This window comes from Melanotaenia boesemani, chromosome 3 (assembly GCF_017639745.1).
Source record: "Melanotaenia boesemani isolate fMelBoe1 chromosome 3, fMelBoe1.pri, whole genome shotgun sequence".
Lineage (NCBI taxonomy): Eukaryota > Metazoa > Chordata > Actinopteri > Atheriniformes > Melanotaeniidae > Melanotaenia > Melanotaenia boesemani.
The window spans coordinates 31,474,068-31,489,134 of record NC_055684.1 but is presented as its reverse complement, the minus strand read 5'-3'; the positions used below and the strand labels follow the sequence as shown (position 1 = coordinate 31,489,134).

General features: G+C 39.0%; 1 protein-coding gene across 2 annotated transcripts in view; it reads right to left on the bottom strand.

The window, feature by feature from the left end:
• Nucleotides 1-28: 28 nt before the first annotated feature.
• Nucleotides 29-15,067, bottom strand: part of LOC121637160 (retinoic acid receptor gamma-A-like) — a 36,186-nt gene continuing 21,147 nt past the window's right edge. For both annotated transcript variants that reach the window (XM_041981133.1, XM_041981134.1), the window contains 7 exons: nt 8,454-8,602; nt 6,886-7,027; nt 6,600-6,763; nt 6,250-6,426; nt 5,859-6,063; nt 5,487-5,645; nt 29-2,941 (listed from right to left, as the gene is read on the bottom strand). In XM_041981133.1, coding sequence (XP_041837067.1) covers nt 2,625-2,941; nt 5,487-5,645; nt 5,859-6,063; nt 6,250-6,426; nt 6,600-6,763; nt 6,886-7,027; nt 8,454-8,602 — 1,313 coding nt within the window. In that variant the 3' untranslated portion in view covers nt 29-2,624. The remainder of the gene's footprint in view (nt 2,942-5,486; nt 5,646-5,858; nt 6,064-6,249; nt 6,427-6,599; nt 6,764-6,885; nt 7,028-8,453; nt 8,603-15,067) is intronic.

Below are 15,067 nucleotides of genomic sequence, written 5' to 3'. Positions count from 1 at the left end.
AATAACTTAACAACTGGACATCAAAATGTCTGAGAACATAAAGCGCCTTTATCAAAAAACAAGAAACAACACATACCATATAAGCAGATAGTACATAAAAACAACAACAAAATAAAAGCAAACATAGTATTAGCTTGTCATAAAAATGTAAAAAGAAAAAAATGTCAAACCAGTTTTTGTATTTCATCACATAGCTTGTGTGTCAGAGCCATCTGAGCTGTTGGGGTACTAGTCAAAGTGAAATATGAAAACATACGAGGAGTCTGAATCCCTGAACATGAAGTTTGCACTTAATATAAAACATGCTTATGTAAGAAAACAGCAAAATATAACAGAGAAAAGCTGCATCCAGCTTCATTATCACAAAAGTCTCTTGTCATCACTAATTACAAAGTGAATGTAAACTACATCAAGAGTCCTAATAAAGGAGCCCCAATGTTACGTTTTGTCTTTGGTTTTTTTTTTTTGTTTTGTTTTTTTTATAACATATATATGAATAAATGAATGTAGCGCTGAGGCCTTGGTGATCTCTTCCATGGCTTATTTATTGCACCAGCTGAAATTCAGATAAAGAAATAGGTTCAAGAAATAGATATAAGGATAAAGCAGTAAATTAAAAAATATCTTTATTCCATGAAGACGCATCTTCAGGTGTTTAACAACCAATTTAGAATTGGCTGGCAGTACTGAAATAGAATATTGTGTTTGACAAAAGAAGAAAATGGTTATGATTTAATCTTTTACTAGAAAAAAGAATCACAAACTGAGAGTCTAAAACACTTAATTGTAGCCTCAATTGTGCTTCTGTTTCCTATATGGCTTTAAATCTGGTCCTAAAGACCTGACTTTTTAATGTGATAATTGCTTTAAAACTTTAAAACAATCATGGATATTGATGACCTAATTTTACTTAATGCATGTTTTTCTCACATTTCATGCAAAAGCTTTATTTTTCAAACTCATTGTAAATGTCATATCTCTTTATTTCTCCATGAAAATGATATACGCTACAAAAAAAGAGATAATATTGAACAAAATCCATGTTTTTTTAAAACAGCACACATAAGCAGACATAACTGGAAACTATCATCCTGTTTTTCAGCAGACACGTCATACAAAGCAAAGCATTTGTTTTTATTGTTGTTAATGGCGGACAGCTGTGGGGCTCTATGTGGGGCTTTTCTTCTGCTTGAAAGTCTTTTGTAACACTTTCTACAGTGTGTCTGTAATGTGTTATAAGCACATTCACACGAAATCATAATAAATTTATAAGACATATTGAATTGTTTGTATATGTCTAGCATCCCACATGAAAACTAATGACAAAAGATTAAGTTTTGGACATGATTAATGAGGAGTGTGAGGCATGTTGAATAACCTGGTCATAAGTTGTCCTTTATGGTTATAAAGCTTTAAGCTCTATAGATGTGTTGTAATGTCTAACAAAGATGCTGTTACAGTGTTTTGGTTTTCTTTTGTTACTTATCTTTTTAAGAAAGAAACTACTGTCTGAATTCTGCTGACTGAACTTCTCTGTAAGCACTATTCACATCCATGCACACACACACCTGAGATTTTTGTGAAGTAAACTGTAAAGTTCAGATTTTTTGGATATCTTTATCTGGTATATTATGATATGTATGCAGGATTTGATTGTTAATCATCCCTACTGTGTGTTGTAAGAGGAACTTCTGATGAGGGATGTTTATATTGGCAGAAGATCCTGTGCAGACAGGTGAAGCTTGGCTCTGATTGCAATAAATCTACCCTGCAGACTCTAAAGTATTTTGGGAATTGTGGATGAGAGGTAGAGATATGTTGCTGTTTTTTTTTTTGTTTGTTTGATTTTTTAATTTGGCACAGGAGTTACAAAACCAGCTAAAGATCTCTTCCGATTATCCTCTGTTAGGCTGTAGCCATCAGACCGTCTCATGTAACAGAAACTCATATCATGTGATTTCCATGCGGCGAGTTTGAGTCCTGCTCATGACTCCATGTCTTTTCCTGTTATTGCTTTTCTCTTGTTGTCCAATAAAGCAGAAATACACAAGGTTAAAGTAAAAAGAAAAAAAATCACCAAATGTCCAGTCAAAGGTGAGCAAGACTTGATGAAAAACATACAAAAGCACAAAGTCCCTCAGACAGGCATAAAGACAGAGGTGTGTACATGCTTAGAAAAAACATACAATGAAAAAATAGGTTGCATATCTCTGAAAAGTAATAAAAGTAAGTCTCAAAGAATACTTGTGGACACCATGTAGAATTCAGTTGTTGCAATGTACTTTTAACATCAATTTTATACAAAGGGTAGCCCTTTAAAGAAAATGGAGGAGTGCATTTTTTCCTGCCCAACTATTTTTTTACTCTCTGTGTGGACAAAACACTTATACAATATCTTTTGAAGAGTCACAGGCACAGTGACTTTTAATGGTGCCCTCATGAATCCACTGAAATGTAGTGCTTTATCTTCTTCAATTTCTTATTTCCTATACTGAATTTAACACATTTTTCTCAAAGTCATTATGTACAGGTAATAAGAAGCATATTTGAAGGTGTGTAGGAGCCTAAATCTGGGAGGGTTCTGGGAGGTGAAACTGCTCAGTGAGGCTCAGCAGTCTGTCTTCTCACACTTTCCCCGCCACGGCTTTCTTTTGCGTGGTCGCTGCTGCTTCCCCCCATGGCTCTCCTTCACTGTCCGCCCCCCGTTCTCTCTCCTCCTCCCAGTAGTCATCCTCATCCTCCTCCTCTTCCTCCTCAAAGGCTGACTCATATGTGGGCTTTTCCTCTTGTTTGATGGCTTGAATGGCAGGCGGAGCGGCACCAGCACTGTCGCAGGAGTCACTGCTGTCCTCAAAGACATCTGGGTTTTCCAGCATTTCTCTTATCAGTGGAGGCATGGGGCCCGGGATCTCCATCTTCAATGTAATGGCTCTTTCTGCACCTGTAGGCGGATGCATATGTAATTAATTGTTAGTGTGAGCAGGGCCGGTTCTAGGAATGCATACATGAGGGGGCAGGCATAAATTTGAAGGGGGCATTATGAGTACATACTTCAGCATTTTCTTGTTGTTGTTTTTTAAGTGTTTCTTTAACGGAACTGTGCTGTTAGTGGAGTCCAACTTCAAAGAAATGGATTGCACTTTGTCAGGCCTCTACTCTAAGACCTGTCCAGCTTGGGTGTCCCACCTGAAACCAAAGCTCCTGCTGGTATAGCTCTTAGAGTCACTGAGGCACGCAAACCCCCTGACCACAATAAGGTGGCAATCCCTCAGGGGGGGAACAGAAAATATCAATAACAAAATGAAGTAAGAAAAAAGAAAAGAATGATCCATTATCAAAGCTTTAACAACCAACAAAATAACAATTGCCCTATTGGACAGCCATTAGATGTCTAAGCATTTTGAATAAATTTGAAACTAATAACAATAAACTCAACTATCTGTGTGTTTGTTTCTGTCTGTATATAGACCATAATGATTAAAGAATCATAACTATCAAGCACAACAATAACAGAGCAAAAAATTAAACCCCCTACCAAAATAAGGCAGTGAACCTTCAGGGGGAAATAATGATAATAATAAATGAAAATGAGTAAAAACTAAATGATCCTTCATCAAAATTTTAAGAACCAACAAGGCATACATGAAGCTCTGAGCTGAACTGCTGAAAGCAGCGGGAATGTAGAGTGAAACTTTCTGTTATTTTTTTCTTCAAACTAGCATGCTGAACTAAAGGCTGGGCGGAGCTTGAGGGGTCTCATATGCGCAGCTCGTTTTCCCTCAGTCTAGTACCGAGGAGGCAGTCACATCTATGGCCCGTGCGTGATTGATCACTGCTCCTACTAACAGGCGTAGACACGTTTAAATAGAACAGAAACAAACCCCAGTTGACAGAATAGATGCAATAAATACGTCTGTTATTATAAGTATTTATTCAGTATCGCTACAACACATTTAACAGAGCTTTACTCTATAAGTTTTACCGCTGGAGCTCAGCAGCCGCTCTCTCTACGAGGGGGAGAAATATGACACCGCAAGATCAGGCTGTATGTCAACTCATTTGCATACTAAACACTGATTGGTTGTTTTCTGTGGTGGTGGGAAGGACTTGTTGAAGACAGTACAATGGATCCTGTGAAGCTCCGACACACAGCGTTCAGTACAGAGGGGAGAGAGCGTTTGGAGAGATTTGCCCATTTCGGCGCATTTGATTGAGGGGGCAGAATGTTTGTTTGAGGGGGCACTGCCCCCTCTTGCCCCTGCGTAAAGCCGGCCTTGAGTGTGAGTAAAGGAAACATCCTACTTGTGCTACATATGCCCTCATAATGCAGTCTACACATACTATCCCCTACGTCTTTGCATTGCTGTTATCCTTGCAGAGTTGCATGTCTTCACATGCCACATTAATCACTGTAATAACTTTTAAAAGACTGCTATGTCTCTTGATAACTGCCCAAACACTCTTAGAGCAACTAACAGTCTTAAGGTTTTTAGAATTATATAAGGTTGTATTTTGCTCAGTTAGAAGGCTTCATCAAAAAAGAAGTTCAAGGTACGGCTGCCTTCAGGATGTCTCCAAACAAACGTAGGGTGTAAAAGGCACTGTTCTTGCCTTTGTCAGACCTGTGTTGTTTGACCATGGTGCAAAATGTTGTAATTCAACCTTTTTTGTGCTGTCACATCAATTATACAGTAGTGTCTTTATTTTCAACTTCTACCAAATGAGTGAAAAAGGGTAAAAAAAAAAAAAAAAAAGACCAAATTCCGGTGAAAAACAAAGATTTTTATAAATTCAGTGCAACATTTATGAACTATGAAAAAGTCACTAACAGTGTGATGGGTTGCATTCCAGGTATACAAAGCCCAACACACACCTAGGTTTGCAATCTGACTTCTGTTTATAGTCTGTGTTATACATGATCTGTCCCTAAACTCAGCCTTTGAGACTGAGTTGATCTAACGAAAGAAAACAAGGAGAAAAACACAAACTTAGATGAACATCAGTGGTGAATTTCCTTACTTTTCTTTACAGAGCTTTGACATCTTATGCTTGCATATTGAGGTATTCAGTATTAGATACTGTGTCTTGCAGTTCCCCTCTCTTGCAAGGCCTAGTCTGCTCTGATTGGTCAGATGATTGGTACAAAATGGAGATATTTGAAGGATATTATCTAAGATACTTGGATGGCATCATGCAATTGTATCCCATTGTGATGGCATCAAGTTTAGGGGAAAAAAGGGACATTAAAAGAGGGTAGTTCAGAAACAGTGTTTTCTGTGGAAGAAAATGACTCCTTTGGGCCTTGTAATCTTACAAACCTTTTATACACACCAAAATTACAAAGACACAACTATGGGAAGGGAAAACCCAGAAAGCATAAAAATACAAGTCTAATCTCAGCAAATGCATATTGGGATTTGGCAGATGACTGCTGAGGTTTTCTTTGAAATGTATTCCAGAAGAAAAAAAACAAAACAAAAGCTGACCTTTGGTGCTGATCCCTCTGAGGTCTGTGACTTTCATTAGCATGCGAGGAAACATGTGAGGCTTGTTTGGGCGTCTGCGTCGGGTGTAGATCTTCAGAGCCTCTAGAAGGGGCTCTTGCAGCTTGTCTACCTTCTCTGGCTCTTCCAAATCCATACGGTCTGGAGGGGTGCAAGAAGGATGTACCAATGAAAGGAGGAAATGATAGCAATCTGACAAACAGCTGACAGGATGAGATAGAGATAACTGCAAAAACAATGAGACACTTTACAGGCTACACAAAACTGAATGCTCGCTAAACTATTAGCATTTCCTTCTCAGGGTTTTTTTTCTGTCAACATGTCCATGACAGCAGAAAAGTGACCCTAACTTACCTCCACAGATGAGGCATATAGCGCTGAGGAGTCCTGTCTCTGTGTCATCCATTTCCAGAGGCAGAAGCTGACCAGCAAAGGCAAAAACTAGATCTGTGAGAGGGCCAAAGCCAGCATTGTGCATCTGGGTCCTGTTGAGAGTCAGGCCATCTGAGAAGGTCATCGTGTCCTGTTCTGGGGTGTAGCGGGTACATATCCTCAGCATCTATGCATGGGGACAAAGCAGAGACAGTTTGTAAAATATTAAAAAGTTCAGTAAAATGTTGATAATAAAACTTCTCAGAATCAAAAACTTTTACTGTATTAACAAGTAAAGCAGCGTGACAAATGAGGAAGCATTAGGAAGTGGAGGGGGTAATCGGTTAAAGAGGTAGAAGCATGGGGCTAGTACCAGGATGTCCAGACATGCAGATTTGAGGAGGGTGATCTGGTCAGCGATGGTGAGCGTAGTAAAGCCTGGTAGCCGCTTGGCAAATTCCACAATCTTTATAATGCACTTAGTGGAGAGCTCACTGAACTTATCCCACAGGCCCAAGTCCAGCTGCACTCTGTGGTCAGCACTTGAATTCTGGGAGAGAGAAACAGGGAAACTTTTTTTCTTTGTGGCCGTGCAGAGTCCATTCTGTGTGTGTGTCCATCCTACAAAGCGGTGAGCTAGTGTGGATGTGGAGTGGATAGTGTGTCCTCTGAGGTGGATATTATTATCTATAAAAAAAAAAAAAAAAAAAAAAAAAAACTCACAGTTGTGTATTTTCCTAGTTGGCACAGAGATGGGAAGGTCTCTTGGTGAGCTTTGCTGACTTTGTTTACCAGCTCCTCCAGTTCCCCACTAAGCTCATAGTTTTCTGGCAGCACCACTTCCTCCTTCACATCCTTCTTCTTCTTGTTCCTGTCATTACGCACTGCTACAGATTAAAAAAATAAATAAAAAATGGGATCAGCAGGTGATATTTGCGTTTTCATCATAAGGATGGGAAAGATTAATAAAACAATAAGGCACTCAAAGTTATTTTTCTGATCTACTTACCTTCTTTGGACATCCCAACCTCAAAGCACTTCTGCAGCCGGCAGTACTGGCAGCGGTTACGGGTCACTTTGTTGATCTGACAGTTCTTGTCTCGATGGCAAGTATACACCATGTTCTTCTGGATACTGCGTCGGAAAAAACCCTACAACATGTAAAAGAATATATGTTGTGTAATGCTTTAGAAAGAAAAAAAAAAACACAATCCTCTGAAATTATCTCTAAAAAGTTTCTTCATGTCAGATTTTGTTGGTTTAACAGAAAGATTGGAAAGAGGGAAACTACTGACTTGGCTGAACTTAAAAGATGCTAGAAGATGGATTTTATTAACTTTAGACAGAGCCAGATTGCTGTTTCTTCTCATGTCATGTCTTTCTGTTAAGCTTTTTATACTACAGAGAAATACAAGCCTGCTTCAGAAAAATTATTAGAAAATATTTTTAACCCAACACTCACTTAAACTAGCTTTAAAATGAAAAACACATTTACACACAGTTGGGTCAAAAGCTACAAAAGTCTGGAAAAAATGTATATTGCTTTTAAAAACACCTGATTGAACATCTATGTGGATAAATTAGTTTAATTAGTTTTGAGAAATAATTAAAAGGTTCAGGATCCAAATTAATCTCTATATGAAAGAAACAAGGCAGAAAACAAATATTTGTAATGTGAGCTTGCACGTCTATGAAGGCACTAGTAATGCTGAACAATATACACAGTACAGGTTTAGCAGAAAAAACATATGCTGCCAAACTTGGTCTTTTTCAGGGAAGGATTTGTTCATTTCAGTATGACAATGGAAGAAAAAACATATAACAGTGGTATTTATCTGCGGTTGCAGAGTCCAGGTACTAAGCCAACCTGCCAGCAGCCCAAATATGTCACCTATTAAAAATATTTGGTGACTTACAAAACAAAAAATACGACCAAGGAGACCTGGAACTGTTCAGGAGCTTAAATCCTGTATCAAGGGTAAAAAATGCAGCAGTTTCCAAAAGCTCCCAGAGAAGCGTTAAAAGAAAACATGATGTAAAAGAGTAGCAAATATATCCACTTTGTTTTCTTCTTCATTTTTTTTATTAGCTGGTTGCATTCAGTTGAATTTAAAACTTTGCATTATTCTTTGTCTTTGCACTACTATAAATCTAAATCATTTGTGGAAAAACTTGCATTCTGTTAGTCCAACCTTTTCTATTTTTGTATTTTTTATTTATTATTTTTTTAACTGTAATGTGAGACAGTGATGATTTTTTCTCAGTAGGGAGTATAGAGGCATAATTCCCAAAATGTAAAACTGTTTCTCCAACAGTAATTTATTGGTCCCTCTGTGAGCTCATTTAACTTGTGACAACAGCTTGATCTAATTTAGAAACAGTACCCATTTGTTACTTATGTGCAGTACTAGCAAGGATACACTGGGGGGCAGCTTGACAATAGCAACAACCAGAGCTATGCTGTGCACATCTGTCAGACTCATGAGGTTCTCACTCTGGGTTTCTTTTTAGTCGACCTCAGTTCTTCAAATTCATACACGTCCTGTAAACTCTACATGTACCTCTGGCTACATTTACCTTGCAGCCTTCACAGGAGCTCACTCCATAGTGATAACCAGATGACTTGTCCTGGCACACAAAGCAGGGCTTGTAGACCCGAGGAGGAGGAGGAGGGGAGGGAGAGCTGGGCACCATCTCCTCTGAACTGGTGCTCTGGGTCTCCACCGCTGCAGGAGAAAAAAAAAAAAAAAAAGACAGAGAGAAAGGCCTCTTAATATATCAGAGCATGTTGTTTACATTAACTCTTTGAAACTATGATGAAAGCTAATGCAGCAACTGATTAGGAGAGAGTGGTCAACAAACAACCCCCAACCCCATGCAGGCCACCCCATGGAGCCAGAAGGCAACAAGCTCAAAGGCGGACATTTTTAAGAGAAAAAGGGGGGGGGGGGTGCATGGCTGATTGACGGAGACTTAAAAGAGACACAATTAGCTGATGGCCAGATGGCCCTGCTGATAAAATGCTGATTGGCAGCTGAGATTTGATTGGCTTCACCATTTATTGGAGAGTGGGGGGAGTGAGATGCCTCTGTTGACTTTTTGACTGACATCTGAATTTTTGTGTTAGTGTGTGTGTGTGTGCTCATGTGCACATGGGAACATGCACAAGCTTACATTTTTATTTGAAAGGCTGTCCAACCAGGCCTGCCCTTTTCCCTCAAGCCCCATGTGAACAAACATGAGGTGGGATGTTTATGAGACTCGCCTGTCTCCCTCTGTTCCCTCTCACTGTCTCGCTAAAGAAAATGGCACACTGTATAACAGCGTATACTGGCCCCAGGCAAAGTCATTCAACTGCTTCCAGTGAAAAAGGTCAAAACAAACAATGTAACATGGATGCAGTGAAGTTCATTCAGCTGTTTAAAACTGTGGATTTGCACACTTCAGTTACTGTAGAGCAAAGAAAGACAATAACAGTAACATACCTGATGCGCATTTACAATTGTGATGACCAAAGAACAAGAAGATTCCATCAAACATGCCTTTCAACTTTCACCTTCAGTCACCCTAGCTTCACCTCCCTCAGCCCATTCCCACCCCCACTCCCTTGTTTCCTGGCCCTAAATTCCTCAGTGCAGGCTGGACGGGGTTTAATAGTTGCCCAGGCTCATAAGCAGCCCTATAAAGGTTGTGTCTTGGATGGGAAGGAGGCCCCCGGCCAGGGTGACGGCCTTTTTATTGGGATCCAGTCACCTTGGGCAGCTATTCACATCAACAGCTTCATCCTCGGATCCCTTCCTAGTAAAAATAAAGAATCTGGGGGTCAAAAACCCCAAAGTCCCAGCCCCTCCTGTCACCTTCAATGGACAGCACAGGACTGAACCAAATGTGGCCTCCAACCCCAACCTGAACCCACAGCTTGTCATTAACAAGAGTAGTAAGGTTTCAAAAACAGAGAGGCAAAGGCACAAAGGAATAATCTAATAAAAACAGAGAGGGAGAAATGAAAAGAGAAAGAGAGGGAAAAGAGAGTTGAGTCTGAGGACAAAAACTTCTCAGTGGCCGAGAGGTTAAATACAATCCTGACTATGTAACTTTGACCTTGACAGAAGCCTGAAATCAGCACTAGCAATGGTGGAATTCATTTTAATTTAAATGAATTCAGCACATTCAGAGTGTTTATTTGCTGTTTCTTTTAAACATATTGGAAACAAACTCACTATGTCTGGGTTTTAAGATACTAGCAGGGTAAAACCATTCATACAGTAAATCCAAATGTTGGCTTCAGGACTCCTTCTTTTCACAATCAGCCTATATGGTAAAATGATTAAAGTAACATAAGAAGTTATTTACAGCTGGAGGTCTTCAGTTGCTTTCAGTGTCCTTAACTGGTTTTGACACAGCTATTCGCAAGCATGTCACTGGGGTGACTGTTTTTCTCACTGAGCATTTTTCTGAATCAGAAATGAAAAACACAACTGGGATTGTCGAACATTTGCTGCCATTCATTTCTTGATGACATGTGTGCATAAATTCAAACATTTTTTAAATCTCCAAGTGAGTTTTAACAACATTACTGTCATTTTTAATTCATTGTTAGACAATACAGACTTTCAGGCCATCTTACAACACTGTAACTAAATATGAGGACACAACATATTTATTCCATTTCCCACATCTGCACAATTGGCTGGAACACTGAGATGCATCATGTTAAATCACTCTGTATAAGTGACTGATTTGGTCTGCATTGCATTAAAGAAAGCCAGAAAAAAGTAGAAAGTTAGTCATAAAATACTGGATAAATGCCTAGTTGTATATGTTTAGTTAAAACAGTCTTATATCAGTACAGCTCCCATTTAAGCATATTTTATATCAGGATTTTGATATGAAATAAATTCTATTTGTATTGCTCTACTAATTACTCGATCTCCAGTTATATTTATTAAAATCTTTTTGGTATTTCTTCCCTAGAGGTAAAGGTAAAAAAAACCTAGTTTTTGCCTTTTTATGATCAGTTACTTAGAAAAGAGAGCAAAAATTCAAGTGGAAAGACATTATTCTTCAACAATAACAATAATAGAAATTACTTCCACATAACAATGAATAAGCACATAATTTAAAAGCGTCTCATTTGGGTGGATTTACTACATTTCTTTTGTCTAACATGAAACTAAATAAAATATTCTTTTGTTATTTTTTCATACAGTAACAGGAGGGTCTCAGGTAATTTTGACTTCTTGTATTCATATTATTTTCAACCTTAAACAAACCAAATAATTTTGTGATTCATTTAGGAAATAATTAGCTGATAAAAAAAAAAAAACAAAACAAGCAAAACATCTTTGGTGTAGCTGATTTGGTAAAATAAGTCATCCACACATTTAATATTCTATAACTAGTGAGACAAAACTGCTCAGGGAGACTCGTATTTCACACATAACTTTGTGAGTACAGAAAGAGGTGTTTAGTGAGTAGTAACTAGCATTATGCATTCAGTTTTGAGACATGAGAGCCGAGGAGCTGAATGAGTGGCACTGTAACCTGATCACTGTTTTCTGTTTATATAGTAACACTGACAATGTAAAAGTGGCCCTGAGAGAACAAGTGGAAAAATAGCTCCTTTTGAAATGGAGAAGCTGCATCTGGCGCCAGCAGAGAGGTAGTGACTGACACTGTCTGCAGGTGGTGAGAGCGGGTGAGGCGGGACGTGACTCAGCGAAGCACGACGGATGGAGTTGGGGTAGGAGACAATCGGCTGAAGGCAGCCTGAAAAAGAGAGGAGGAGTAGGAGGAGCAGGACTTTACCTGGTGTGGAGAAAAAGGGCGAGGAGCCAAGAAATGTCAACAGCTGTCATCACCCTGAACTGAGCTCAGCCTTAAAGCCTTGGCTTGAAGAAAATACCTCTCTCTTCTTAACCTACAGCTCACCCCTTGGTGTGTCGCAACATCAATCAGCTCACAGAAGAGGCAACATGACTTGTTTGAATCAGCACAATCAGCCAGTCTGATGAAGCTCCCATGCAGAGTTTCACATGCAATCAAAAGCATAAATCTAAACGTCAGGCGACATATCTCACAATCCAATAATCTCTTCTCAAAACAACTAAACTTTATCTCCTCACAGACTCGCTGCAATTGAAGCATCTGTCTGCGGCGCCACCAAATATTATTATTTCCTTATGTTACTTCACTTGATCCACCCATCATGTTTCCATGTGTGTGCTGCTTCTCCCTCCTCTCCTATTTCCTCAGTGTTTGTTGTTGGATCAGCACATCCCTGTTTAGACAACAGAGGCCCCTCGGAAAACAGACACCTTCCTTATCAGTTCTGATGCTTGAGAGGTAGAGCTGAATCACTGAACTTCTAAGAACAGTTAAATAAAATCTAAAGAGTTTAAACATTGTTTTCTAAAATGAGTTATGAAAATAAGCCAAAATCAGATTTGAACATACTATTAGCTGATTGAAAACATCTGACATACTGCAACCTTAAAGCTGTTTAAACACCTCCCATGATTCATGCTTTGCGCTCTGAGATCTTCTAACATGGAATTCTTCATTAAATATTCTCACTTAAAGCACACTAAGGGACTAGAATCAATTTAGCATCCTTTATATATAGAATATACATATGTTTTCTTTTGTACTGCAGATTTAATATCACCCGATTTGCAGGTGAACTTAAAGATAAACGGTATATCTGGGTAAGTATACTCTCAGGAGTTTTACAGTATTTTTCAGTTATATAGGAAATATAACTGTATTACAAATTAACATCATAGTAACAAATTATTTGTAAATGAAAGGGCATGTTAAAGTTGATTCACACCTTTACCTAAACTTTAAGTAGATTTGGCATTAACTCAAGTTTTATGTGTCGGACCCCACGAAGAATAGCTCCAGTTCTGCTGTATCTAATGGGGATCCAATTAAAACAATAAACAATAAAACAATAAACAATTCAGTGTACAATTTCCCCATTAAGTATGTAAAATCTAAACTTGTTTTATGCAGGTACTGGCTGATTTGAGTGAGTCATTTTCTGTGTGATACTCAAACATGTTTTGAATGGATTTGTAATGTAGTATATAATTATGGGATGTTCACCTGATGTTTCTGTGTCTGCAAGACAGAGATGATCTGTCATTCTGTTTTAAAAAGTACTTGACAATGAATAAATGAGTCACTTCATGCCACTGAGTTTAAATTTAACTGCGAGGACGTGCTGGACATACAGCACAGAACACACACACACACACAAAGACTGAGTATGTGAGTTTGTATATGCTCATCGTGGAGGTGTTTTGTTTTTCCTTTTGGAGTGTGAATGGTCAAAACAAGTCCACCCATGTGGTCTGCAGGACCTGCAGCTGGTTCAGTCCACCCACATCTAATTGAACTAGACTTTGGCTTCACACTGGAGGGAGGCAGAGGATACAGCAAAGGCTGCTTCAGAATAGCTTTTTCTTTCTTTTGAGTCAGATTAGGATTCTGGGAAATACTATTAAATAGTTCTGCTTAAGATGATTAAATCAACACATTCCCAGTGAAAACAATTCTCAGGAAAACCAGAATGGTATTCAGATTCTCATCTTGTCCTCCTTTAGCTCCCAAAAGACTAATTTGGTTGACAAGTTCTGCTTTCGCCTAACTTCTCACCCCGCAAAATGTTCAGCAGCATACTGTGGAATGTGCGTGCACATGCGAATATGTGCATGTGTGGGCCGCTACAAGAGTCCATGGGTCAGCTGGATGGTGTGTGATGGCTTTCCGTGTGACTTAGAGTGCAACAACATTCACAAACATGCTGAGAAGATACGGTGAGGAAACGCTGGAATAAATGTCACATAGAACAGCCAGAAAAGCCTCGATTAAATAATTCAAAGGGTAATGCAATTACATAGATTCTGATTCTGTAACATGAGCTATAACTTTATCCAAAAATGGATGCATCATTCTGAGATTTGCTCCATGTGAGCAGATAAACAGTGGGTGGATGGGTGGGGGTGGGGGGGTGTTCGACCTCAAATATGCTGAGCAAGTAATTACCACGACAGCAGGGAGGAGATGGGACAGATCTGAGAGACAATCCCTTTCATCAGCTGTTCTAAGTTCAATACCAGTGGCCACCCCCTTCCCCTTCTTCCCTTCCCCGAGTTCGACCCTCACTAATAACCCTCTTCCCCCCTCTGTCCTCTCCTGCCTTCCTGCCCTGGCAGGAGGAGGAGTCCTTCCTGTCATTGGCAGCGCCTTTTAAAGGAAAGGCTGTGAAAAACCAGGCTACTGTCCAGGAGATGGCTCCATAAAAGACAGCAGCAAACACTTAAAAAAAGGAGGCAGGGACACAAAAACACACAAGCAACAGTGCACAGAGACACACACACACACATGCACACACATTTCCATAGGCTCACTAATTAAAACAGAAAGCCTAGAAAAGAAAACCCTCACACAGCGATGAGGCAAGTCTTAAAGATGCACAGCAGAAATATGGGCCAGAAGAGGATAATTTACAGTTCACTCAGTTAAGATCGATAGTGTGATTATACTACAAGACAAATTTTAAGGACCTGGAAAATGATGGTCCTGCAATTTGATGTCATGGTTGGAGAGTTTGTCTTTGTCTACAGAATGTGGGGGAGGCTGAATTTTATGGGACAGGTTGTTAAATTAAGGTTTGTCCCTTCTGTCCCTTTTGCCTCTTTCCTTTTTCTTTCCCCTCTTTTTTTTAACAACACCACATAAAGCCAGTATTATGACATTTTTTTTTCTTTTTGGATGTTACAGTCCATATAGCCATGATATAAGAGATTTTCATTTACATCCTCTCCTGCAAATCTTTGTGAATTATAGTATTAACACATGTTTATATAAAAACAAATATATTAATGGAAATTAGATAGTATTACATGTAATGAGATTTTAAATAGCAATTCATTGCATCTTGTAGGCAGGCAAATGCTTGATTAACCAGTTGTTCAATTAACAATTAAAAACTTTTCTTAAGTTTTGCTTGTGGGTTCACAGGTGTCAGTAGCAATGTAAGACTCATTAAAGAGCAACATCATTTATTCATTTGCAATACCTGCTTTTTCTTGGGGTAAAGCATCATTGGATGGATCACCATTTAATCACAAGCCCAAGACACACAAACAGGTATGCATGCTGATACTCATGCCCACAGTCTA